The 24,545-nt window shown below is 41.9% G+C and overlaps 1 protein-coding gene across 1 annotated transcript; it reads right to left on the bottom strand.

The window, feature by feature from the left end:
- Nucleotides 1-1,315: 1,315 nt before the first annotated feature.
- si:dkey-9i23.16 (uncharacterized protein LOC571915 homolog) lies at nucleotides 1,316-24,541 on the bottom strand. The gene is made up of 6 exons (XM_047366584.1): nucleotides 24,406-24,541; nucleotides 14,259-14,343; nucleotides 12,607-12,720; nucleotides 2,345-2,401; nucleotides 1,816-1,989; nucleotides 1,316-1,648 (listed from the first exon to the last, which is right to left on the bottom strand). The coding sequence occupies exons 2-6, from the start codon at nucleotides 14,337-14,339 to the stop codon at nucleotides 1,541-1,543; spliced, it is 534 nt and encodes a 177-aa protein (XP_047222540.1). The 5' UTR covers nucleotides 14,340-14,343; nucleotides 24,406-24,541; the 3' UTR covers nucleotides 1,316-1,540.
- Nucleotides 24,542-24,545: the final 4 nt, after the last annotated feature.

Here is a 24,545-nt window from a genome sequence, read left to right as displayed (position 1 = left end):
CTGTTGTCTACATATTTTGCACATATCTTTGTGCGGTCCTATTTTTACTGTCTTTAAAGTGCAAATGTAGCAAATCATTTTTCTCTTTATTAATTTTTTCAGGTAATGTCAATAAGACATATGGTCTTGATAAAATCAAAGAAACATACTTAAAATAGATTCATTCTGAATGTGTTACTGAGAAAATCATTTGTAACATGATAGATACTGTTACAACTAGTAAGAATAATAATGATGATAGTGGTGATATTAACATACCTGCAGCAAGAAAACTAATTAAATTCAATTCAGTTTTATTTATATAGTGCCAATTCAATTCAAAAATACTTTATCAATCCCAAAGGGAAATTAAATAACCTCAATAATTCTCAACACATGTCGTCTAAAAGCACTTCACGAAGGGTTTGGAAGGGTGTAGAGTTGTTGGGGAGGTTAGAATAAAATACTGAGTGTTAGAGTTTGGCCATTTTAGAATGTGCTATGTGTAGGGGTACTAAGTAAAATAATAAACTGATAATGTTTGTCCATCTAGAGCCCACTGGTGGCCATTGTTATACTAAAACCACAAGGACTGGGGATACCTCTTTCTGTCAGACTGATTGTAATCATTGGAAAAGAGAAGGGGTCATACAGGTAGCAGAAATGGAGGGTGTGTTTGCACCTTGACCATAACTGAGCCGGTTTATGCTATGAGCCAGTTTAGGCTAAAACTAAATAGCTCATCAGGTTAGTACAACTTCAGCATTTGACAGAACCTTTTTCACATTTGAAAGTTAAAAAATGTAACATTAATAACTAAATATGAACACAAAAGTCCGTTCATTCATCGTCTGTACTCTCTTCTCCATGCAGGTTCATGGGAGGGAATGGTGCCTGTCTTGAGTGGTTATTGAGCGAAAAACAAGGTTCAAACTGATGCAAGTGTTTCCCAGAGCTGCAGCCCTACCACACTTCCACGTCTTTAATGTCCACCATTGTAACTTATTTTCACTCAAAACCTGGAATTCAGTGCTTGGCTAATGAGACCAGATTTACATTCTGCTCAGCATAGTTATAATGATTGATACCAGCCACAGCAATCAACATTTGTTTCTGCTTAAAACTGTTTCAGGAACAAAAGACAAGTGTACTTGGTTACAGCTTCAACTGTCATGTGCTGCTGTTGAGTTGACCCAATCACAGGCAGGAGGCAGGCAGAATCATGATCAAGTAGATTATTACTAAGGAACAAAATGCTTACAAAAACCAGCATGAGGCTTGAAAGGAGCTGTTGAGGAGTAAACCAGTCAGATATTAGAATGACAACTGGTGGATCTGACAGTGACTGAGAACATAATTTATTTTTCATTACAAAGTTACAAAAAACACAAAATACATAAAATCATTATTTGTTGTATATAATATCAGGACACATGTTATATGAAAGAAATGCATATGTCATAAGGCACAACAGTCCTAAAATCTGCTAAAACAATACTCTGCAGGGTTAATATTCAGTTTCATTACTATATCTGATTAAAAGGTATATTAAGTTTGTATGTTAGTCTTTTTTAAGTGTTTTGAAGGCACAAACAGACAAGAGAAAATGCATAACTACAGCTGCAGTATCATAGAGCAACATTTGAAGTGTTAAGCTCCAGATGTAGGCCTGCAAGAAAAAAGTAACCAACTAAGTAGCAATAATAAACGTTACTATATGGGAATCTTGTTTTAAATGAAATAATACATGGTTTATGAATGCCAAAAAAATGAAGCTAAAAGAATAGAGGAAAAGGAAAGGTTTGGAGAAAGGAGAAAAAAAGGTTTGATACTGACCGCTAGCGCCTCCGGAGGACATAAGTGGGACAATGATGGATCCCAGGGTAAGTCGTAGTAGTCAGACAAACATGGCTCCATATTTTTTTGAGTTTTGAGGATGTAGCTATAAATGCAGAAGGCCAACAGTGACCCCAGTAGACCAAGCACATTACTCCAAGCACAGCCACGGAGCTGTGGAGACAGCATTCAGAATCAAGGACTCTGACACTCTAATGTGACTAAGGCAATTCGAGGTGACGTGATAGTCAGTGCAGACAATATGTCTGAGATATTCTGAGCTTCTACAATTTGTTGTTAGAATGTACAGATGTTTAAAGGTTGTTGATGGTTGTTTAGGAAATGTTTTTTGAAAAATGCTATAAAATTTAGTGTTTTTACAATGAAAAGGTACAAACAGAAAACAATTCTGTTTCAAAATAACCATGTACAAATCTCTAACTAAACTCTAAGAAATTATCTTATGATGGGTCCCCCATCCATCCATCCATCCATCCATCCATCCATCCATCCATCCATCCATATTTACCAGTAGTTTGCTTGGGTTCTTCTTGCTGGATATTGTAAAGGATCCCCCGGCTACAATCTGCAACACAGACAGAAACACACCGATTAGCTGTAAGAGTAAAGATCAAAAAGAAGAAATACTTTCTTTTCTGTTTAATAAGAATATGGAATGGCTGACTGTTTGGGCTTTAGAGCTACAGGACCAGCACACCTTCCAGTCATTAAGTCATCCATAAGCTTTTCTGTTTATCTATTTTTTGGGGACATATCTAATAAATGACCAAAACGGTGTCATGAAACAGAACCATTGCAAGCACACAAACAAATCTACAACATAATCGAAAAGAAATAAGACAACCCCAACAAAGTCCTCAACCTGAATGAAAAGCTTTGGTGGGATCTCAAGAAAGGTGTACAGGAACAGGAACCTAAATGAACTGAAAAAAACTTTGGGAAAAGAGTTGGCCATATTTTCCACCACAAAGATGTAGGAGACTGATAAATCAGCTTAAGATAGTTCCAAACGTTATGGAACCATGAGCTGTGCTAAATATTTCTAATGATTACACTGGGGACCATCTTTTCACCATTATTGGATATCTTGTAAAAAACCAAAAGGGCTGAAGGCAGTAAAAATAAATCAAAATCTTAATCTGTGCATTGTTTTTTTACAAACCTGACAACATGTATTACAAAATTGTGATCATATTTTATTAACCTAAAAAGCTATTCCTTTTTAAGTGGCACCAACCAAGCCTTGTATAATATGTCATATTATACAAGATCATGCAATATCTCAGCTTCATTTGATGACTGAATTGTGGTGACATTTTCTTTATCAGCACTTACAAAATGTTTTGTCATAGTTGTTCAAAGCAACATTAAAAAGATGAGGACAGGCTTCAAATGAGGAGCAAGATGAAAAAAGTTATGAATCAGCAAGAACCTAAACTGCTTGACCAAGAAACCAGATCTGAGGCTGTATGATGTCCCCGAAGGAGGACCCTGAAGGGTCGTCAATGCCAAATTTTAAAGAGAAACTACTTGGGACTGTTAGGATATTCCCCACGATGCAAGCCTCGTACTCAAGAGAGTGCAGAGAGCATTGGTTCCGATTCCCTTCAAGTACTCAGAACAGAAACCAAGGTCAATAGTAATCGAGATCAAAAGATGATGTTCTGCACAAAGCCCGGACAAAGAAAATAGTCTTTATGAACGTGAGACAAATATACTGGGATTACCCTTCAGCCATTTTACAGAAATGCCAAGACTATGCCAAAGCCATAGTCTCAGTGCTGAAACGACAACATCACGTTTCAAACCCCGTACACTGCCAAGCTTTGTGTATTCTATGAGGATGGGACCCAGGTGTATAAAATGGCAAAGGAAGCAACGTCAGACATGAACATCAATGGGCTGGCAGTCACTGAGACTACACCAAAAGAGAACATTTTCCTGTATCATCAAAAAGAAAAAAAAATAGAGGGAGACAATCAGGACAGTTTAGTTTTTCTGGGATGAACTTGGATCTTAGCCATAAGGGCCCTCTACCCAGAAAGAGGAGATGCTTTCTCTACCGTTAGCCACTTATACCACCATGTTTCAGGGTCTATGTTCACAGGTGACCTCAACCTTGGAAATATTTTTTTTTCTCTTTCCTGGTATTACATTTTGTTATTTGTTTAATTATGTTCTTGTTTAACCGAGGAGTAGACCTGTTAAGTTGTTCTATGTCACTACAGTTATTCTTAATGAAGTAAGTAAACAAAAAAGTCTGATGCGGCTAATGTTAATGTAAAATTTATGTCATTTAATGTTAACGGATTAAAAAATCCAATTAAACGTGCTAGAATTTTGACTAGAACAAAACAAGAACGAACTCACATAGTATATCTCAAGGAAACTCATTTAAATAACAACGAGGATGAGGAGTTAAAACGAATAGGATTTACAGACCTGTTTGAGATATAGAACAAAGATGGAAGATATATACTAATTAGGGGTAGTATAGATTGAAATTCAGCTACGATAATACTGTACATTTAAAATCAGAACTAGTTAACACAAGCAAAAGAAAGTCAGAATCAAATTCCTTACATAAGAGGGTTGGTGTGCTTTTGGAAGAGGTTGGTTTGATTGCCATATGGAGAGACCATTTCCCGAACAGGAGAGACTATACCCACTATCCACCTCCTCACTGTATCAATGCAGGAATATACTACTTTTTGACATTTGGGAAAGATAAAGATAAAATTCACACATGCGAAATTGGAATAGATGTCATTGACCATGCACCTTTTTATTTATTGGTGGAGCTAAATTTGTGCCTTAAAATAACAACATGAAAATTAAATTCAAGCCTATACTTGCTAACTGTCAGAAACAAATCAAAAAAGGGAATCCAGGACTTTCTAGAGATTAATGATAATAGCGAGGTGTCACCTCCTATACTCTGGGACACACTTAAATCTGTTTTAAGGGGAAATTATAGCAATAGCATCCTATAACAAAAAGACAAATACTTAAAAAACAGAAGACTTGCAAAACAGACTAAAAGCTATGGAAAGGACAAACAAATTTATCACAAAGTAATCTAGAGAAAATTAAACTCAATTAAATTAAAGTCAATGATCTAGACACAGGAAACAAAGGAAAAAAATATGTTTCTAAAACAAAACTATTATGAAAGTGGATTAAAGTCTACAAAGTTATTGACAAGCAAACAGCTAAAAGTACGGCCGATTCACGTTATCCCTATGTAAAGGCGATTTCAGGAGCGGAACGGCGGGTGCGAAGGAGACGGAGAACGCGGTGCAGAAGGCGCGCCGAGCGAAGCGGGAGCGGAGCGAGAGTGATGGACAAGTTGAAAAATCTGAACTTTTTCCTAAATTCACGTCGTGCCAACCAATCAGGGACTGGATGTGGCTGTGATGTAGGCTGAAAGACCGCAGCGGAGAAGAAGCGGTTGTCAGTGAAGATGGAGGACCACACCATAGTGGCGGTGTGAGGCAAGCCAGAGTTGTATGACTCAATTAATTACTTATACCGAGACAAGTACAGAAAGGACCTGGCCTGGTTATGTTTAGGCACAAATATCTTATATTTAGGAGATGTGGACATTAAAAATCGGCTGTTTTTTTATTTACTCAACGAAGACAAATGGACAGGCGTTCAGTGGCGGGGATACAGCGCCGGTAGTTGGTGTCCCGGAGGCCGATTGTCTCCTAACGCGGGACAGCAGATCTTCGAACATGGATAGACGGAAGTACCGCTGAAATCGACCGTCATCCAGACGCAGCTCCTGGAGTAGGTGGTGGAAATTTCCGAACTGCTCCCGTCCCTGAAGAATCTGGTGAACCCAGGGACGCTCTCCACAGGTAAAACACCGTAATTAGGTCCATGAAATTCATGCTCAGTTGAAACCAGCAAGCAGCAGATAGAAGCTCCTCCTATTTGTTGACGCGGCGAAGCCTTGCCGCTTGTTGCCAATTGGCAACGCGGAGTTCACGTGGAATGTCAAGCTGTTTGGATTCGCCACTGGTTAGAAACCGACTCCATGAGGATGGTATGAGGGCCAGACGTCCACAAATGGGGGTTGTGCTCACGGCCCAACACCGTGCAGGACGCTTGGCATTTGCCAAAGAACACCAGGATTGGGAAATTTGCCACTGGCGCCCTGTGGTCTTTACAGATGAAAGCAGGTTCACACTGAGCACATGTGACAGACGGGACAGAGTCTCGCTCCATCCACCAAGGCCACATTGCACCACAGACTGTCCAGGAGTTGGCGGATGCTTTAGTCCAGGTCTTGGAGGAGATCCCTCAGGAGACCATCCGCCGTCTCATCAGGAGCATACCCAGGCATTGTAGGGAGGTCATACAGGCACGTGGAGGCCAGACACAATACTGAGCCTCATTTTGACTTGTTTTAAGGACATTACATCAAAGTTGGATCAGCCTGTAGTGTGTTTTTAATTAAAATTTTACATGTGACTCCAAATCCTGGCCTCCATTGGTTAATAAATTTGATTTCCATTGATGATTTTTGAGTGATTTTGTTGTCAGCACATTCAACTTTGTACAGAACAAAGTACTCATACTCGTTGCCTTCCGCTTATCCGGGACCGGGTCGCGGGGGCAGCAGACTCAGCAGAGACACCCAGACGTCCCTCTCCCCAGACACCTCCTCCAGGCTCCTCTGGGGGGAGCCCAAGGTGTTCCCAGGCCAGCCGAGAGACATAGTCCCTCCAGCGTGTCCTGGGCAGTCCCCTGGGCGTCCTCCCGGTGGGACTTGCCTGGAACACCTCCCGAGGAAGGCGTCCAGGAGGCATCCGGTATAGATGCCCGAGCCACCTCAACTGGCTCCTCTTGATGTGGAGGAGCAGCGGCTCTACTCTGACCCCTCCCGGATGGCTGAGCTCCTCACCCTATCTCTAAGGGAGTGCCCAGCCACCCTAGGGAGGAAGCTCATTTCAGCCACTTGTATCCGGGATCTCGTTCTTTCGGGTATGACCCAAAGTTCATGGCCATAGGTGAGGGTAGGAACGTAGACCGACCGGTAAATCGAGAGCTTCGCTTTTCGGCTCAGCTCTCTCTTCACCACAACGGACCGGCACAGTGCTCCCATTACTGCAGCAGCCACACCGATCCGTCTGTCAATCTCCCGCTTCCTTTCTTCCCTCACTCGTGAACAAGACCCCGAGATACTTGAACTCTTCCACTTGAGGCAGGAACTCCCCTCCAACCTGAAGAGGACAAGCCACCCTTTTCCGATCGAGTACCATGGCCTCTGACTTGGAGGAGCTGATCTTCATCCCAGCCGCTTCACATTCGGCTGCGAACCGCCACAGCGCATGCTGTAGGTCTTGGCTAGAGGGGGCCAGTAGGACTACGTCATCTGCAAAAAAGAAGACACAAAATCCAATGGTCCCCAAACCAGACCCCCTCCGGCCCTTGGCTGCGTCTAGAAATCCTGTCCATAAAAGTTATGAACAGGACCGGTGACAAAGGGCAGCCCTGCCAGAGTCCAACATGCACCGGGAACAAGTCTGACTTAGTGCCGGCAATGCGGACCAAACTCCTGCTCCGCTCGTACAGGAACCGGATGGCCCTTAATAAAGGGCCCCCAATTCCATACTCCCGGAGCACCCCCCACAGGGCATCACGAGGGACATAGTCGAATGCTTTCTCCAGGTCCACAAAACACATGTGAACCGGTTGGGCAAACTCCCATGAACCCTCGAGTACCTTGTAGAGGGTATAGAGCTGGTCCAGTGTTCCACGGCCGGGACGAAAACCACACTGCTCCTCCTGAAGCCGAGGTTCGACTATCGGCCGGACTCTCCTCTCCAATACCCTGGCGTAGGCCTTACCAAGGAGGCTGAGGAGTGTGATCCCCCTGTAGTTGGAACACACCCTCCGGTCCCCCACCACCCCAGTCTGCCAATCCAAAGGCACTGTCCCCGACCACCACACAATGTTGAAGAGGCGTGTCAACCATGACAGCCCCACAACATCCAGAAATTTGAGGTACTCAAGGCAGATCTCATCCACCCCAGAAGCCTTGCCACCGTGGAGCTTTTTAACCACCTCGGTGACTTCAGTCTGGGTGATGAAAGAGTCCAACCCCGAGATTCCCAGCCTCTGTTTCCACCAGGGAATGCGTGATGGCAGGATTGAGGAGATCCTCGAAGTACTCCTTCCACTGCCCGATAATGTCCTCAGTCGAGGTCAGCAGCCTCTCATTCCCCACTATAAAAAGCGTTGGCGAAGCACTCCTTCCCCCTACTGAGTGTTGGAAACATTTAAAATACTTAATAGGGTCTGAATTGTTATGCTCAAGTTATGTTTAATAATGTGTAAAATAAAATGTATTGTGTGGCTTGGTGGCCTGGCTAACAGGCCTTCTGTGTGTGTTTAACTTAGATATATCAGTCAGTCCAACTGACATACAGCTCAACTGACATTTGATAGAATGTATGTTTTTCTACTCGGCAACAATGAAGATACTTCAGACAGGCCAACTGACACTTGATAGAATGTATGTTTTGTTTTGCATGTACATGCCTGGCTTTTCAACAAAAACTGCTGAAGCTGGGGAGAAAGGCAGAAGCGTTCGTGGTGAGCAGCAACGGGGATGCAGCGTTTCTCCTGGCCGGCCAGAATAACTTGACTGCGCAGTCTTTTTATTTTCTTTTATTATTTAGTTTTACTAAAACAGTATAGCAGGACTTAGCTTTACCAAAACAAAAGAGCACGCAGGAGTTCTAGGTAACAAACTCCAACAACTTGGTGATCCCCGACGTGATTTGGGAAAAGCGAGGACTTTCGGCTAAATCAGAACTTCACCAAAAGACGTCTGACACCGGGTACCCATCACTGCATAATAAGGTAAGCGGAGACCTGTTTTAATCGAACTCTGCTCTTTTGGCATTGTCGATAGGCCTAAATTCTTGGTGTCAGATGTCTGAGTAAGTGAAATGTTCTGCTAAATTTAAAATGTGTAGACCAGTATGTTAAGATAATGTAAAAGAGGCCAAGTAAAGTAAAGTGAGAAAATTCTGTTTGATTTAGTTCTGGGTTTGAGGCCTGTAGTTGAGATACTACAAATTCTGGGGTTGAAGTCCCGTTGAAGGTTTCGAGTCCTTCTGAATAAGGGTTCGAGGCCCGTGTGTTTCCTGAGTTTGGCAACTCTACAGGTTTTCTGACGAGAATTCATGATTTTGCTGGGTTGAAGTCCCGGAGGGTGGGGACCTCCGAAGTGTAAACAGTTTTAAATAGGGTTCGAGTCCCTGAGAGTTTTATGTTTAAAGGAGTCAGAAGCTGAGACCAGGCAAAAACACAAGGGTGTGAATGCTGTGTTTTATGCAAGTTCTGCCTCGATAAAACCAGATTACAGATGTAATAATACATAAAGCACATACTATAAGTCCTGTGAAGCAAATTAATTACTGTGAACAGGTCATATGAATCTGTGAGACCAGTAATAGTGAGAGTATGACTGTGAGTTATAAATGACATTTGTAACAAGACCAGCATGAGAAACTATGAGCTGAATAGGATAATTCAGCAAGACTAGTTAGAAACTGGAGCGCATTTAGTGCACTCCAATAATAGATAGAAGTTGCATAAAACATAAACACATAAACAATACATGAGCTGTTCACAGAAGGTATAATCTGAGTGTATGAGAGTGTGAAAGGAGAGACGCCCTGCAGACGGCAGAAGTCTTCATTGCTGTTGTGTGAATGCAGCATTCCTGTATGGAAACCTAACTGGTGTCAACAATGACAGAGTGCTGATTGCTGTTTGGATTGTATGTGGGGAAACTAAGGTGTCTCGAGACGTGTTTATGTCACTCTCAAAATAGTCCAGATACTCGGGACATAGCGTGCCATATTTTCTGGACGGCCTCAGTTGACCAGTGAATGAACAGAGTGAAGTGAAGAAGGGTGCGAAAACTTTTCTTCTAAACATGGACGGAGAATTTGATAGGGAAACAGATGACTCAGGGTCGAGTGCAGAAGCACCGGTTTGAAAAACGTTTAAGGAACAAGTGTATGTTGTGAGACAACTGGTGCAGCAGACTCAGGATGGAAAACAGGCTGATAAGTTGATTAAAAAATTGAATCAGAAAATACAGGAGGAAGTTGAAAAAGATGGAACAGACGAACAGAGTGGAAAAAGTGTTGGAAGATGGTTTTGGTTGAATATGAAGAAGGCGAAAAAGGAAAAGGAGGTGGCCGAAGGAAAATGTAAAGACAGTGGATGGTTTAAAGGCAAGTTTAAAGAGATAAGGGACAAGGCAGCAAAAAATGAGACATTCTGGTCTCAGATGGTGTTAATATGGCAGGGCGGAAAATATGCAATGTTTGATAAATCGAATACCACACAAACAGAACTACACACTGAGGCGCCGGACGGTTTGCCAGAATCGCTTCGAGGCCAACTGGTAGTCCTTCTCCATGGCCTCACCGAACTCCTCCCAGGCCCGAGTTTTTGCCTCTACCACAGCCCGGGCCGCAGCACGCTTGGCCTCACGGTACCCGTCAGCCGCCTCAGGAGTCCCACAAGCCAACCACAGCCGATAGGACTCCTTCTTCAGCTTGACAGCATCCCTTACCTCCGGTGTCCACCACCGAGTTCTGGGATTGCCGCCGCGAAAGGCACTGCAGACCTTACGGACGCGGCTACGGGCAGCAACATCGACAATAGATGCGGAGAACATGGTCCACTCGGACTCTATGTCTCCAACCTCCAATCTGGTCAAAGCTCTCCCGGAGGTGGGAGTTGAATACATCCCTGGCCGAGGGCTCCGCCAGGCGTTCCCAGCAGACCCTCACTATGCGCTTGGGCCTGCCAAGTCTGTCCGGCTTTCTCCTCTTCCAGCGGATCCAACTCACCACCAGGTGGTGATCAGTGGACAGCTCAGCCCCTCTCTTCACCCAAGTGTCCAAAACATGCGGCCGAAGGTCTGATGATACGACAACAAAGTCGATCATTGATCTCCTGCCTAGGGTGTCCTGGTGCCACGTGCACTGATGGACACCCTTATGTTTGAACATGGTGTTCTTATAGACAATCTGTGACCAATGACAAAACACAACTCGGATTCAGATCGGGGAGGCCATTCCTCCCGATGACGCCTCTCCAGGTGTCACTGTCGTTTCCCACGTGGGTGTTGAGGTCCCCCAGCAGAACAACAGAACAAAGTATTCAAAGACATATTTCATTCATTCAGATCTAGGATGTGTTGTTTGAGTGCTCCCTTTATTTTTTTGAGCAGTGTATATTATCTGAGGCAGTATGGGCATAAATCTGGAAAACACAATGGAAAGGTGACAATTCCCTGCAGTGGAATGAATTAGGGTGAGACAGTAATAAGAAACTTTATTACTCCATGCCAGAAAACACACCATGATGGGGCTCCCCCTACTTGTTGGAGACCAGCATGAAAATCCCTTTCACACAATTTTAATTTTGCATAATTTTGCATTCAATCAAACAAACTCCAACCTCTCCACAACAGCCAAGACCAGAGAGCTGTGTGAGGACATCAAGGATAAAATAGTAGACCTGCACAAGGCTGGGATGGGCTACAGGAAAATAGCCAAGCAGATTAGTGAGAAGATAACTGTTGGTGCAATTATAAGAAAATGGAAGAAGTTCAAGATGACGGTCAATCTCCCTCGGTCTGGGGATCAATGCAAGATCTCACCTCATGGCGCATCAATGATCATGAGGAAGGTGAGGGATCAGCCCAGAACTACATGGCAGGACCTAGTCAATGACCTGAAGAGATCTGGGACCACAGTCCCAAAGAAGACGCCGCCATGGATTCAAATCTTGCAGCGCAGCCAATGTCCCCCTGCTCAAGCCAGCACATGTCCAGGTCCATTTGAAGTTTACCAATGACCATCTAGATGATCCAGAGAAGGAATGGGAGAAGATCATGTGGTCTGAAGAGACAAAAATAGAGCTTTTTGGTGTAAACTCCATCCCTACAGTGAAGCATGGAGGTGAAGCATTCTTTGGGGACGCTTTCTGCAAAGAGGACAGGACGACTGCATCGTATTGAGGGGAGGATGGATGGGGCCATGTATCAGGAGATCTTAGCCAACAACTTCCATCCCTCAGTAAGGGTGTTGAAGATGGGTCAATGCTGGGTCTTCCAGCATGACAACGACCCAAAGCACATAACTAAGGAGTGGCTCCGTAAGAAGCATCTCAAGCTCCTGCAGTGAGTGGCCTTGTCCGTCTCCAGACCTGAACCCAATTGAAAATCTTTGGAGGGAGCTGAAAGTCCATGTTGCCCAGCAACAGCCCCGAAACCTGAAGGATCTGGGGAAGATCTGTATGTAGGAGTGATCGAAAATCCCTGCTGCAGTGTGTGCAAACCTCATCAACAGCTACAGGAAACATCTGATATCTACATTTACAAACAAACAAATGTTTCTTTACCAAATATTAAGATATATTAATATTGTTTTTCTGATATATCAAATTCTTATGTCATGCAATAAAATGCAAATTAATTACTTAAAAATCACACATGATTTTCAAGATTTTTGTTTTAGAGTCCATCACTCACAGTTGAAGAGTACCTATGATAAAAATGAAAGTCTTCTACATGCTTTGTAAGTGGAAAAACCCGCAAATTGGCAGTGCATCAGATATTTGTTCTCCCCACTGTACTTGTGATGTGCCCATTAGTGATTTTATAAAAACAACAAATTACAAAAAAAGAAACAGACAGACCAAGAATTTCACAAACAATGTACTTACGACTATTCCTAACACAAAAGGTAGTATGAAGAAGAACTTGGGCAGAAATTTATCAGTCTGAATGAGCGAGGCAGAGAGCAGAAGCTGGAAAAGCCCCAGAAGGATGGTCACCACCTGGAGACACAAATGGAAAACGCATTCCAACACTTACAGCAGATAGAAAAAGTAAACAACAACCTGTTAAAATGTTAGGTATCTGTGGTAGAAAAATTAGACCATGATAAGTAATTTGTAAACCTTTTCACCTTTATTGTGACACATACCCTGTACAATTCAATTGAAAAACAAAGAAAAAAAAAACATGCATCAACCTGATTGCATAAATGTCCATACCCCTAAACAAATACTAGGTTGCAACACTTTCTGATTCCATTTTGGTGTTCAGTCTTTTATGGCAGGAGTTTGTTAGCATCCAATACCTTGCTTGGTAATATTTGCTTTATTGCAACTTTCAAAAGTTCTCCAATCTATTAGACTGAGAGGACATCTCTCGTTCACAGCTCTGGACGGTTCTAAAACTTTACTATTCTGTTGAAGTCATTCTTTTGTTGATCATGCATGCTTTGTGTCATGTTGCAGGACTCAAATATAGAGCAGAACTGGAAATCAGGAGTGTTTAATGATCAAAATGTACAAAATGGTGTTGCACAGGGAACACAGGAACTAAACTGGGCATGGAGTTGTAGAAAGCAAGGAACATGGTAGAAACATAATGGAAACATGACAGAGGCAACTGAAGCAACCAGCATCAAACGACAAGTGTTCTTTGGGTGACATGCTGTGTTGTTTTTGTGTCAGACCTAACCTTCGGAACTGTGGCCAAATGTTCTAAGTTGGGATTCATAAGATAATTAGACCCCAACACATTCTCCCACAGGGTCTTGGGAGAATTTAGCCTGTGCTTGTTGTTTTGTTTGTCTTTCAACCCTACTGCTTAATCCAACCATATGGAGAATAAAGAAGATTGTTATCAAATGTAGAACTCAACTAGTACTAACTAGAAATTTCTGCAGCTCCTACAGTGTCAGACTGTGGGCAGCTTCCCAAAACAGTTTCTGGTTTGTCTTATTTTCAGTAATAGAAAAACAGTCACTGTTGTCTCATTGACACTCCAATTATTCATGACTGTTTTTACTGTGCCCTGGTATATAACAAATGTTGCTTACTTTTGTATTTGCTTACTGAATGATGCCTTTGTACAAAGGGATCATTTTTCCATTGTAACCTTAATATGGCTAAAGCAAAAGGATGCAAATCAGCAAATTAAATGTCAAGAAAGTCTTTACTATACAGCTGAACTTTATTATAGTAAACTGATGTTACTATATTCAATAGTAGGTGTGTACCTTAGGAAACTGAATGCTGGAATTGAATCAAAAAGTGATTAAATAAAATATTTTCTAAAGTTGGGCAAACATATGCAACCAGTGTATTGCAGCTTTTTTATCTACTTATATACATAATTACAGACCTGTTTGTTTTACAAATGATTTGTACAGGATATGCCACATAAATGAAAGAAAATATTTTAAAATGATTAGTTTTGGTTGAATTTTGTTCATAAAGAAACAGTCACCTGGTGTGGATGTTGCTTTTTAAAACCACTGTGTATGGTAGATGCAAACAAAGAATTAAAGGTTTTCTGGTCTCACCGCAGCAATTTCAATATCAAACCAGGTGAAAAGACGATACCACCTGGCTTCATCTGCTGAGTCTTCCCTTTCAGAGGCCATGTTACTGGTAAACAGGATAAAAAAGACAGAACAGCATTAATTGTGAGAATAACTTCAATTATGTATATATATACAACACTGGTGCTTAAACTGCAAAGATTAGGACTAAAATAATACAGGAATAAAAGAATACTGGTGTTACCAGCTGATCCAGCCTTTGCCTGTCTTGCTGCAGATTTGTCAGCTGCACATCCATTCCATTATCCATTCATAACCCCCCCCACTCCACTCCAAGACATCCCTAAGGTGCCCTGTTGGACTGTGATTTAGGTGATTGAACAGGCCACTAGGGGACTCACTGTCATGTTCAAGAAACCAGTTCTAGTTAATTTAACCTTTTTGACATGGTGCATAATCCTACTGGAAGGCATCAGAAGACGTTTACACTATGGTCATAAAGAAATGGACATCTTAATCAACAACTCTCGGGTAGGGTATGACATTCAAAATATGCTCAACTGGTACTAAAAATTCAGTGTGAGCCAAGAAAATAGCATCCACACCATTACAAAGTAGGATGGATCCATGCTTTCACGATGTTTATGCAACATCACGGTTCTGCAAGTAAACACGGAACTACAACCCATCAATGCAGATCATTTTATCCTTTCACATTATATAAGGCGATCCACTAAGATAATGGGCCGTGCAAGGATTCAGATCATGTAGCTGAGATTGCAGAATCAAACACCTTTCGGGTGTTTTAATTGGCAAGAGGGAGTTACAATAATAACAAGAGATTCAGTACAATTTAGTTTTATTTATATAGCACCAACTCACAACACATGTCGTCTAACGGCACTTTACAAAGTCATTACAATTGAATCACACAGATATCAAGTCGGGTACATACATTCCAAATAATGCCAAATATCAAAACTGTGCAGTCGGATTTAGTTACTTATTCAAATTGGTTAAACTTTTTTCTATCTAAGTAAACCCAGCAGATTGCATTCAGTCAGTGACTTGTAGCAGTCACTCCTCCTGGATATGCATGTAGTGACAGTGGACAGTCACTGGCATTTACTTTGCAGCAATCCCTCATACTGAGCATGCATGTAGCAACAGTGGAGAGGAAAAACTCCCTTTTAACAAGAAGAAACCTTCAGGAGAACCAGGCTCAGTGTGAGCGGCCATCTGCCACGACCGACTGGGGGTTTGAGAGAACAGAGCAGAGACAGAAAAAGAACACAGAAACTCTGATCCAGGAGTACTTTCTATGGGAAGGAAAAGTAAAATGTTTATGGATGTAGCTCCTTTAGTGGCTTCATCTAGGAAGAAAATTCAGATAAAGTTTGAGCCAGTTTTCAAGTTTAGAGTACATATAGTTAGTCACCTTAAAAGCTCAGTCAGTATCTATGTCTAGGAGAAAAATAAGGTAAAACACTACAGTGCCAAGTGTATCATCAGTAAAAGATGAGCATTAAGTTGTTGGCAGCAGAAGCTTGGACGATGTCCCCTCCAGAAAGGTGTCACAGGTAGACAGTCAGGCCAGGTGTAGCTTCTAGGGAGAGAAAAGAGAGAGAACATAAAGTTAAAAGCTGAAAAAACACCAAATAATGTAAAATTGGAGAGTAGTATAAGAATGTAGCAGAGAGAGAGAAAGTGGTCGTTATGTCCTCCAGCAGCCTACGCCTATAGCAGCATAACTACAGAGATAGCTCAGGATAACCTAAGCCTCATTAACTATAAGCTTTATCGAAGATTGAGGATACAATAAAGATGCTATGGCAAAGGGGAACCGGGACAACAGGTCAGGGGTGGAAATGACAGGTCTTTCACAGCAACAGAAAGAGGCAATGATCTAGCCCAAAATGAACTAAGTCAATCTAAAGCTTAGACTGAATAATACTGTAGAAAAACATGTGGGTAGAGTAGACAAAAAGAGTCGCATTAATTCAATATATTTTTAATCAAGTTGAAGTAAGAAGTAGCCATCCAAAAAATTTCTCAAATAATGGCGTCATCTCAAATTAGTATTATACATGTCCAAGTGGCAGACATCCAAAACCGAGTCTCAAGTATGAAGACTTGAACTACACCAGGTCCTGATCCCCACCTACTAACTATAGCAAGTCACAGCTCTCAATGAATGCCTGGCAGAACTAACAAACCAGCTGCTAATCGATGGGACACATCCATAGTTGATCAGACAATACTGGTCATGAAAGACCCCTCAAAAGGGACTATCTAATCCAACTACAGATCAATAACTTGTCTTTTGCATGATTGAGTGCAGAAGTAACATCAAAGGAAGCAAGCACCAGCTTTGGTTCACAGATCAGTCATTCAAGACTGTAATATAAGGCATAAAACCTCTATACCAACTGCACTGACTGCAAGAAGCCCCACAACTCAATGCCACACATGAATCCTTGAGTTCTTGATACTGTACAACATCAACAGAATGCCGGGCGTCTTCTTAGAGTTCAATGGGAATATGGATGACAGCTGTGGAGGCCAATCACCACCAATTACGGAAGTTATCATCAAGTGTGAGATATATCAAGGTAATGCTCTATATCCACTGCTGTTCTGCAAAGGTCTGAACCCCCTTGGCCAGATTGTCACAAAGAGTGGGTACATAGAAATGATTACCCCATCTCCATGCATGACATCTAGCTATATGCTAAGAATGAGTAAGATATCAACTCAGTGGTTCGCCTAACTAGGATTTACAGTCAGAACTTTGAATTGTCATTTGGATCGGATAGGTGAGGCTGAATGGTGTCCAAGAGAGGAAACATTTCTTAACTTATGGTGTCGAAATACCAGAAGGCAACATTGCAGCCATAAAAGATATCTACACCAACTTAGTTTGCCTGATGGGATCCAACAAGAAGGGTCAACCACAACCAACTACCTACAACAAGTAAGGCAGGTCCTGAAAAGTCTGCTAAAAGGTGACAACAATGTCCACATCATCAATACACATGCTTTGCCAGACAGTCAGATACCCAACTGGTATAATAGTGTGGCCAAAGGAGGAGATAGACACCACTTACATCAAGACAAGGACGCTCCTTACAATGTATGGTGGGTTACATCCAAAGACAAGCATCCTGAGACTGTATGCCAAGTGGATATCAAAAAGTCCTACTGGACATTGTGATAGTAGACAAAGCAAAAACAATATAGCATTATTTATAGACATTGCGATCCAAAGTGACATCAAGAAGAAGAAACTCAAGAAGTTCAAGAAATACCAGGGGCATTAAAGAGGAGATTGAGGAGTTGTGGGTGGAACAACTTCAGTGGTGCCGGTGGTCATCAGTGCACTTGGGGTGATGCCCCAAAACTGGGGCACAATGCTTAGAACAGCTAAAATACCATGCAGAAGTCAGTTCAATTAAATTTAAAAATACTTTATTAATCCCAAAAGGAAATTAAATATTCTTGTAGCTCATATTATGCAGGTTTCTTCAAAGAGCTGTTGTAGATCCTGATGGCTGTGGGCAGGAAGGATCTCCTATAGTGGTCTGTCTTACATCTTAAGAAGCCTCTGACTGATGACACTCTGTTGTTGTACAACAGTCTCATGAAGAGGATGCTAAGGGTTCTCCATAACGTTCTTCATTTTATAAAGAATCCTTCTTTGCACAATGATCTCCAGAGGTTCCAGAGGAATCCCCAGAACAGAGCCAACCTTCTTTATCAGATTCTTGGGTCTGATGCTGCTACCTCAGCAGATGATGGTAGAAGAGATCACACTCTCCACAACAGACTTACAGAAGATATGCAGCATCTTGCCTCTGAAGGACCATCTTGTCTCTTGTCTTAAAATCTACAATCATCTCATTCGTTTTATTCCCGTTCACAATGAGATTGTTGTTTCCACACCATGCCACAAAGTGGTCCACAGCTCCCTGTACTCAGTTTCTTGTCCATCTCTGATCCACCCCACAACTCTGATCCAAAAGATCATTGAGGCCTCCACCTGAGTCTTCTGGAGTTTCTGACAAAGCAAATCAGGTTGAACTGTGTTAAATGCACTGGAGAAATCAAATAACATGATCCTCAGAGTGCTGATGACTTTGTCCAGATGACAGTGGGTTTGTTGAAGCAACTCCAACTCCACAGCAATAAGCAAACCGAAGGAGGTCCTGATGGTTCATTGTTTGTTTACTCAGGGGGCCCAACAGGAGTCTTTCTAGGACCTTCAAGATGTGGGATGTCAGGGGAACAGGTCTATCGTCATTGAGGACAGATGGGCGAGTTTTCTTTTGTACCGGAACAAGACAGGAGATTGTCCACAATATTGGAACCTTATTCTGGGTCAGGCTAAGGTTGAAGAGGTGCTGCAGAATCCCACAGAGCTGGTCTGCACAGGCCTTCAGGACTCTAGGGCTGACACCATCTGGACCTGTAGCCTTATTCCGGTCCAGTCTGTCCAGTTGTCTCTTCACCTAACTTCTAGAGACACACAGGTGGAAGGGGGAGGCAAAGAGAGCATCAGCATCTTCTGATTTGGTTGAAGGCAAACATGTAGAAGCAGAAGGGTCCATGGCTGAGGTGGAAGATAAAACATCTGAGGTGTGACAGCAAAACTGTGGGTCTAAGGACGGTAGGATGTCTGGCTGTGAGCAGGAGAGGAGGATGCTGAGCTTGTTTCTAAACTGAACCTATTGAAGAATGTGTTCAGTACATTGGTTCTGTCCAGACAGACATCCATCAGTCCGATCATCCTTGAGCATGAAGCCTGTGATCTTCATCCCGGAGCACACATCTCTGATATTGTTCTGCTGGAGCTTGCTCTCCAGTTTCTTCTTGTACACCTCCTTCCTATAGTCGGTTACACAGTCAGTCATGGCATTGATGTCCTGTTCATGTGGCTGGCACAGTGAGTCCCAGTCTGTAGCCTCAAAGCAACCTTACAGGGCTTCTTCAGTTTCCTGTGACAATCTTCTCAGTTCAAGGGGGTTATATTTTGAGCAGAGAAAAAAAAGATTGTGATCTGATTTGCCTAGAGGAGGTCTTGGTATAGAGATGTATGAGTCATTGACATTTGGATAAAACAAATCCAACGTTTTGTTTTCTCTAGTACAGCAGCTGACAAACTGCTGAAACCATGGAAGTGTAGCAGAGAGTGAAACATGGTTAAAATGACCAGATATTGCCACATACGCATTATGGTGCTGTGTCTGTAGCTTAGCAACAACTGAGTTGATGGCATAACATGCAGTGTCGGCAACAGCTAAAGGTGGAATGTATACTGTTGCCAAAATAACACTGGTGAACGCTCTGGGTAAATAATATGGATGAAGTTATCTGGACAGCAGAGACGACACTTCACAGTAACATGTGAACAACATAACCATCTGTTGTTCACAAGGACTGCCAATCCACCTCCTTTACATTTGCTGCTCCTCTTTAAATCTCTGTCTGTTCATTTGGTCAGAAAGCCTGGCAGAGAGACGCTGGAGTCAGGCATATGATCCTGCAGCCATGTCTCAGTGAAACACATAATACTGCATTCCTGATACTCTGGCTGGATACTTTGTAGGGTTTGGAGTTCATTCAACTTGTTTCCCAAGGATCTCACATTGCCCATCATAATCGATGGAAGAGATGGTTTGAACTTCCTCCTTCTCTCTTTTCTCTTTGCTTCTGCTCTGCATCCATGGCACCTCCCTTAAGGCTTCAGATTCCAGGACCTGTGCTTCAACCTGAACTGCTTAGGTGGATTGGGCAAGTGGCAAGCTTATTTTATATATGCAGTTAAGCCCAAAATTATCCACACACCTCCCAGATTTAGATTTAATGTATTCTTTTAATTTGATCAACATGTTTTTTTTCTGACTGGAAGTATTAAGGTTTTGCAGTGGCTTTTCCAGTGTGCTGATTTCTACTGACAGTCTGAGAAGGTAGCTATAGATTAGAGTAATAGCAAGGAAGCCTGCTAGTCTCAAAGACTTAAAACTCATCGTGAAAAATATAAAACAAATCTGGTCAACAATGTAACGCCAAGCAATGTAATGCCTATTCATCAAAAGGAAAGCTTTTGATGAATAAGGAGGATGTGGATAAGGAAATAAATAATTGCCGACATGCCAATTTTGTCAGCTCACTGGCAGCTTGTTTTTTGTTACAGTAAATACAGGATGCAGTGAAAATAGGCATTGGTAAACATGGACCATACTGGCAGGAAGGTCAGATTCTGAGTAAGATGGTTAATAACAAAAGAGATGGCAGGGAGAGGCTGCAATTAAAAACTACAAAATCAGAATTCTGCACTTAACAATTTATTTTACTTGTGTATTAAGTCACCTAAACAATGTATTCATATCAAAGCATTTTAATAAACCATATTTGACCAAAAAAGGGACAAAGAAAATTACATTTAATACACAAAGACAGCCACAGTTTCATAAGAACAGCAACTGAAGATGGCAGAAAAGTAGCAAACAAAGAAGCCGTTTGTCTTTAGTATTGATGCCAGTACCATCAGTCACGCTTCTGCTTTCTTAGTTTCTGTTAGTTTGGACTCAAGAGTCTGCAACTGAAAAGAGAGAGTGAAGAGGAACTCAAAGTGTTTATTAAGCATGTTAGTTCATCAGAACCACATGTCACAATCCTCTCAGGAAATAGAGGAATGCTGTGGGGTAAGAAGCAGATGTGATGTGTCGACATAGGGAAGTAAGTGTGTGTGTGTGTGTGTGTGTGTGGTGGGAGGTCTAGAAGAACATAAATGAGTAGGAAACTGTAGTGATGGAGAAGTTGACGAGGGAAACAACTTAGAGGGCCCTATGGATGAACTGGGAACATTGTGTTCTAAAGCAGCCTACAAATAGACCAAACCTTTGGTTTTATATCTTTGAGGCCTTAAGCTACAAAGTTCACTTTCTAAGCATCTCCTTTTTAATGCAAATGGATGTTCAATTATCCAGAAGCAACTGTCTTACTTTTTAAAATTTATTTTCCGTTTTTGTCTGAAGTCACGGTGGGTGAATCTGAAATTAGCTTTCATAAGGAACTTAAATATTGTTTCACTACTGTGTGTTTGAATCCAAACATCTTTCATGATTCACTATAACAACCTACTTTTTCTGCTTTTTCCTCATTATGGGACCCTTATCATCTTGTAAAAGTAAATGCAAAAAAACTGCTAGATAAGGCAACTTGTTCCTGTCTGTTCACTGGTATGTAGAAGTGAAACATGATGGTTACAAGCCACAGAAGAAATGTTTGAAGGATTTTGTTCAAGGCATGAGCTGTTTATTACTCGCTGCTAGATGTCAGGATGTTTTGACAATGTGTGAACTGTTAAAATTAGGATTAGGATTTGCTGTTTTTTGTCTTTCTTAAGACTCACATTAAAATGATGAAATGCAATTGATTTTCAATGTATGCATTTTTTTGCAGTATTTTTTCTCAAAGTAGCCCAGGAGGGCCATGTCAAGGACTGCAGCCTCTGTATATGGGTTGTGTGCTTATCCCCTACACCACCAGGGCCACAATTGTAATGTATGCACATTTGATTTAAAAAATGCATACATATTTTGATATATAAAGTACAGACCAAATGTTTGGACACACCTTCTCCTTCAAAAAGTTGTCTTTATTTTCATGACTATGAATATTGTAGCTTCACACTGAAGGCATCGAAACTATGAATTAACACATGTGGAATTATATACTGAACAAAAAAGTGTGAAACAACTGAAAATACAGGTCCTTCTCAAAATATTAGCATATTGTGATAAAGTTCATTATTTTCCATAATGTCATGATGAAAATTTAACATTCATATATTTTAGATTCATTGCACACTAACTGAAATATTTCAGGTATTTTATTGTCTTAATACGGATGACTTTGGCATACAGCTCATGAAAACCCAAAATTCCTATCTCACAAAATTAGCATATCATTAAAAGGGTCTCTAAACGAGCTATGAACCTAATCATCTGAATCAACGAGTTAACTCTAAACACCTGCAAAAGATTCCTGAGGCCTTTAAAACTCCCAGCCTGGTTCATCACTCAAAACCCCAATCATGGGTAAGACTGCCGACCTGACTGCTGTCCAGAAGGCCACTATTGACACCCTCAAGCAAGAGGGTAAGACACAGAAAGAAATTTCTGAACGAATAGGCTGTTCCCAGAGTGCTGTATCAAGGCACCTCAGTGGGAAGTCTGTGGGAAGGAAAAAGTGTGGCAGAAAACGCTGCACAACGAGAAGAGGTGACCGGACCCTGAGGAAGATTGTGGAGAAGGGCCGATTCCAGACCTTGGGGGACCTGCGGAAGCAGTGGACTGAGTCTGGAGTAGAAACATCCAGAGCCACCGTGCACAGGGGTGTGCAGGAAATGGGGTACAGGTGCCGCATTCCCCAGGTCAAGCCACTTTTGAACCAGAAACAGCAGCAGAAGCGCCTGACCTGGGCTACAGAGAAGCAGCACTGGACTGCTGCTCAGTGGTCCAAAGTACTTTTTTCAAATGAAAGCAAATTCTGCATGTCATTCGGAAATCAAGGTGCCAGAGTCTGGAGGAAGACTGGGGAGAAGGAAATGCCAAAATGCCAGAAGTCCAGTGTCAAGTACCCACAGTCAGTGATGGTCTGGGGTGCCGTGTCAGCTGCTGGTGTTGGTCAACTGTGTTTTATCAAGGGCAGGGTCAATGCAGCTAGCTATCAGGAGATTTTGGAGCACTTCATGCTTCCATCTGCTGACAAGCTTTATGGAGATGAAGATTTCATTTTTCAGCACGACCTGGCACCTGCTCACAGTGCCAAAACCACTGGTAAATGGTTTACTGACCATGGTATCACTGTGCTCAATTGGCCTGCCAACTCTCCTGACCTGAACCCCATAGAGAATCTGTGAGATATTGTGAAGAGAACGTTGAGAGACTCAAGACCCAACACTCTGGATGAGCTAAAGGCCGCTATCGAAGCATCCTGGGCCTCCATAAGACCTCAGCAGTGCCACAGGCTGATTGCCTCCATGCCACGCCGCATTGAAGCAGTCATTTCTGCAAAAGGATTCCCGACCAAGTATTGAGTGCATAACTGTACATGATTATTTGAAGGTTGACGTTTTTTGTTTTAAAAACACTTTTCTTTTATTGGTCGGATGAAATATGCTAATTTTGTGAGATAGGAATTTTGGGTTTTCATGAGCTGTATGCCAAAATCATCCGTATTAAGACAATAAAAGACCTGAAATATTTCAGTTAGTGTGCAATGAATCTAAAATATATGAATGTTAAATTTTCATCATTACATTATGGAAAATAATGAACTTTATTACAATATGCTAATATTTTGAGAAGGACCTGTACATGTGATCAGAGAGAACCAGGTTCTTTTTCCTCTGGCAACTGAAGAGGTTACTACTACTGGTGCACCATTGAGAATATTTAACAAGGCAGTATCGCAACCTGGTATAGCAGCTGTAATGATCTGGACCTCAAAGCTCTACAGAGGCTAATGACATCGGCACAACATGTTCTACCAGGACTAAACTGCCTCTACAGATACTGTTGCAGATGGAAGGTCTAGAAGATCATTTCTGATGCATGCCATCCCTGGTACACACTATTCATGCTTCTGATCAAGAAGAACAGAAGCATCTGGACACAAACCAGCTGATTTTGGAACAGTTTCTGTCCATAGGCCAGCAGGATCATAAACTGCTATAAACTTAACACCTACATTCATTCAGTCATTTTACATTAATCTGGATCCTTCCATTGATACTAAGTGAACCTTTTTAACATTTGAGGGATGATGCATCTCAGGTTAAGTGTCTAGTTACTGCTGGATCTTTACTATTTCTTAAAAACATTTCAATACTGTTCATGTGCTGTGGATATCTTTTAGATCTGAGAATTCTTATTTTGGGCTCACCTTTCTCAGTTTCCTTATTTACACTCATTCCTTCGTGCTAGAAATCTCAGTCAGGACACATGCACCGCAACAACAAAGTCCCGCTCTGACATATAGATTTCTACAATATGCAAGTATTTTGCAGGGTGGAGGATAGTCATTTTTCATGTTTTATTTAACTTCTTGCGTCAAACAAACCACACCAATATATGAATGTATCAAAACCAGGGGTATTTACCTCGACGGAGAGGCTCCGAACTGCAGTCCCACCGAACCGTCCCTGGTTCCGACCTGAACAGTTCACCGTGAAGAATCCCAACAAGAAAATAACTTGTGGAATGCGGAATCCCTGAAGGAGGGAGAGCTTTACTGGACTGC

The sequence above is a fragment of the Girardinichthys multiradiatus genome, chromosome 5, assembly GCF_021462225.1.
Source record: "Girardinichthys multiradiatus isolate DD_20200921_A chromosome 5, DD_fGirMul_XY1, whole genome shotgun sequence".
Lineage (NCBI taxonomy): Eukaryota > Metazoa > Chordata > Actinopteri > Cyprinodontiformes > Goodeidae > Girardinichthys > Girardinichthys multiradiatus.
The sequence above is the reverse complement of the archived record's forward strand: the minus strand, read 5'-3'. Positions and strand labels throughout refer to the sequence as shown.